This window comes from Alosa sapidissima, chromosome 7 (assembly GCF_018492685.1).
Source record: "Alosa sapidissima isolate fAloSap1 chromosome 7, fAloSap1.pri, whole genome shotgun sequence".
In the NCBI taxonomy this organism is placed as follows: domain Eukaryota; kingdom Metazoa; phylum Chordata; class Actinopteri; order Clupeiformes; family Clupeidae; genus Alosa; species Alosa sapidissima.
Window position 1 is genome coordinate 35112398 of NC_055963.1, and position 2500 is coordinate 35114897.

Sequence of the window (2500 nt, forward strand, 5' to 3'; positions counted from 1 at the left end):
TCCCTGACTGTCGTACTTTCATATTCAGACATGTCAGAAAACACGAGCAGGAATTTATCAAACCACTTTGTTTTGTCAAGTAAACAGTACAACCTTGAAAACCAGATTAAAATGCGTTTTTGGTTGATTACTCTCTGGAAGTAGATGAGAGCAGCCCACAAAACTGTTTGAATTCATATGTAACCATTTAGACCCTGGAAACCAATAAAGTGTTCTGAGTTTGTCACATCACAGAAAACGGTGTCATTTTACCACCCAGACAAATCTGGATGAATAAAACATGGCTAAGTACATTAAATTAGGTTTCAGAATCAAGGTAAAAGACCGGTATACCTACGTTCCTCTCAAATGCTGTGAGCAGGTCCACTGACTGCTGAAGAGATGGATATGAAAACACCTGATAAGTGCACAAAATATTGTGGTAGCCTCCTGCAGAAAGCTGTTTTCACAATGCTAGTAGTTTTCTAATGTATACAAGGTGTTTTCAAACAAATGTCTGACTGTGTTTTACAGGGCCTTAAAATAAAGTTTATTTTCTGCATCAGTCGCATATGAGGTTGTTATGGCTTTTGTTTCAATGCACAACTTGAAATTCAGACCAGTGAGTGTAGAGACCCTTTCAACTGGAGCAAACATGCGTCCCTAAGGCGTCCCTAATATGTGACACGAGTGTGGGTGAATTATTTACTTTATCTTGATGGGGAAACCCAGTTCATTTATATTATGACTTAATATCATTTAATATGTTAGTTTATATTAGTTTATATGGTATTAGTTTTCGATTACCTTCAGGTCACCCTCTGTGCATATTAGCTGTGCAGTATAGTGTTTGTGTAATTTGTTGACTGTGAACAAACCTCTGTGGATGGGGAGGTGAGTGGGCGCCTGAAGGGCATTGCTAGCCCATGGAAACTCATTTAGTCGTCAACTCAAATGCAAACAAAAGCACGATGGCCGTCCGGTCAAATATTTGTCACCAGGAGGAGACGCCTCTTGCCTCGTGATGCCTAATAAAAGAGTTGTGTCTTGTTTACTCGTGTCTGCAGACCTGATTGTCCAGGCAAAGTCGGGCACTGGGAAGACGTGTGTGTTCGCCACCATCGCCTTGGACTCCCTCCTCCCAGAGAACCCAGGGCCGCAGGTGAGGAGCCTGTGTGTGTGTGTGTGTGTGTGTGTGTGTGTGTGTGTGTGTGTGTGTACCGCAGATGAGGTGGTAAGGGCCAAGTGGCTGAGGACCCCCAGTGCCTGGCTGGTGCAGCTGAGCATCAGTCTGGTCTTGTTTCTGTCTGACTGGGTCACCAGCAGTCAGGGGTGTGTGTGTGTGTGTGTGTGTGTGTGTAGAGTGTTGTAGAGAAGTATGCAGGAGTATATTCTATTTGTATTGTAGTATCTGATATAACATGGTTATAAAGTATTGCTAGTGTATACCCCCCCCCCCCTCTCCCCCAGGTGATATAACCTAGTTATAAAGTATTGCTGTGGTATAAGAGTATATCTCACCCCCCCCCCCCCTCCAGGTGCTGGTTCTGGCTCCAACTCGGGAGATAGCGGTCCAGATCCACTCGGTTGTCATGGCGATCGGCAGTGCCATCGAGGGCTTAGAGTGCCATGTGTTCATCGGGGGCACGCCAGTGAGTCAGGATAAGATTCGCCTTAAGAAGTGCCACATCGCCGTCGGCTCGCCAGGTGTGTGTGTGTGTGTGCGTGTGTGCCAACCTTTCCATTAAAGCCATTTTTGTTTCTGAAAGGACACATTAAAGTCTATGAAATGTTCAGACACAGAAATGAACACACAGACACAAACACACAAACTGCTTTGTAGGGGCAGAGATCTTCTGGTTCAACCTGCCTTAGCACTAGCACTAGAAATAAGTTTTGTGTGTTTGCCTGCATGTCCGTGTGTGTAGTGTACATGTGTATGTGTGTGTGTTTACCTGTCTGTGTGTGTGTGTGTGTGTTTAGGTCGTATTAAGCAGCTGATTGAGATTGGTGTTTTGTCCACGGCGAGCATCAGGTTGTTTGTTCTGGACGAGGCTGACAAATTACTGGAGGAAGGCAGCTTTCAGGAGCAGATCAAGTGAGTGTGTGTGTGTGAGTGTATTTTTGTGTGTTTGTGTGTTTATTTTTGTGTGTGTGTGTTTGTATTCATATTTGTGTGTGTGTGTGTCAGAGATGGTCTTGATGAGTAGAATAGAGGTATGAATAAGGAGCATATGGATGGAACCCCCCCCCCCCCCCCTTCCCTGCCCTCCCCCTCCTCTCTCTCTCTTGTCTGTCTTCTTGTTTCTTTTCCTATCAAAGCGACACATGAAAAGGTGATTTTCATGTGCCCTCCCCCCCCTCTCTTTTCCTTCTACCTTTCCTTTGTGTGTTATGTGTTTTCAAAGTTAAAAAATATGACAAAATAACATTTACTTAATCATCTCTCTCTCCTTCCTCTCTCTCGCTCTCTTCCTCCCTCCCTCCCTCTCTCTCCCTCTCCCTCCATCTCTCTCCCCCT

General features: G+C 44.9%; 1 protein-coding gene across 1 annotated transcript in view; it reads left to right on the forward strand.

Annotated features, from left to right (window-relative positions):
* ddx20 (DEAD (Asp-Glu-Ala-Asp) box polypeptide 20) overlaps positions 1 to 2500 on the forward strand; it is a 10475-nt gene that overhangs the window by 732 nt on the left and 7243 nt on the right. The window contains exons 2-4 of the mRNA XM_042096945.1: positions 1047 to 1141; positions 1518 to 1686; positions 1963 to 2077. Coding sequence (XP_041952879.1) covers positions 1047 to 1141; positions 1518 to 1686; positions 1963 to 2077 — 379 coding nt within the window. The remainder of the gene's footprint in view (positions 1 to 1046; positions 1142 to 1517; positions 1687 to 1962; positions 2078 to 2500) is intronic.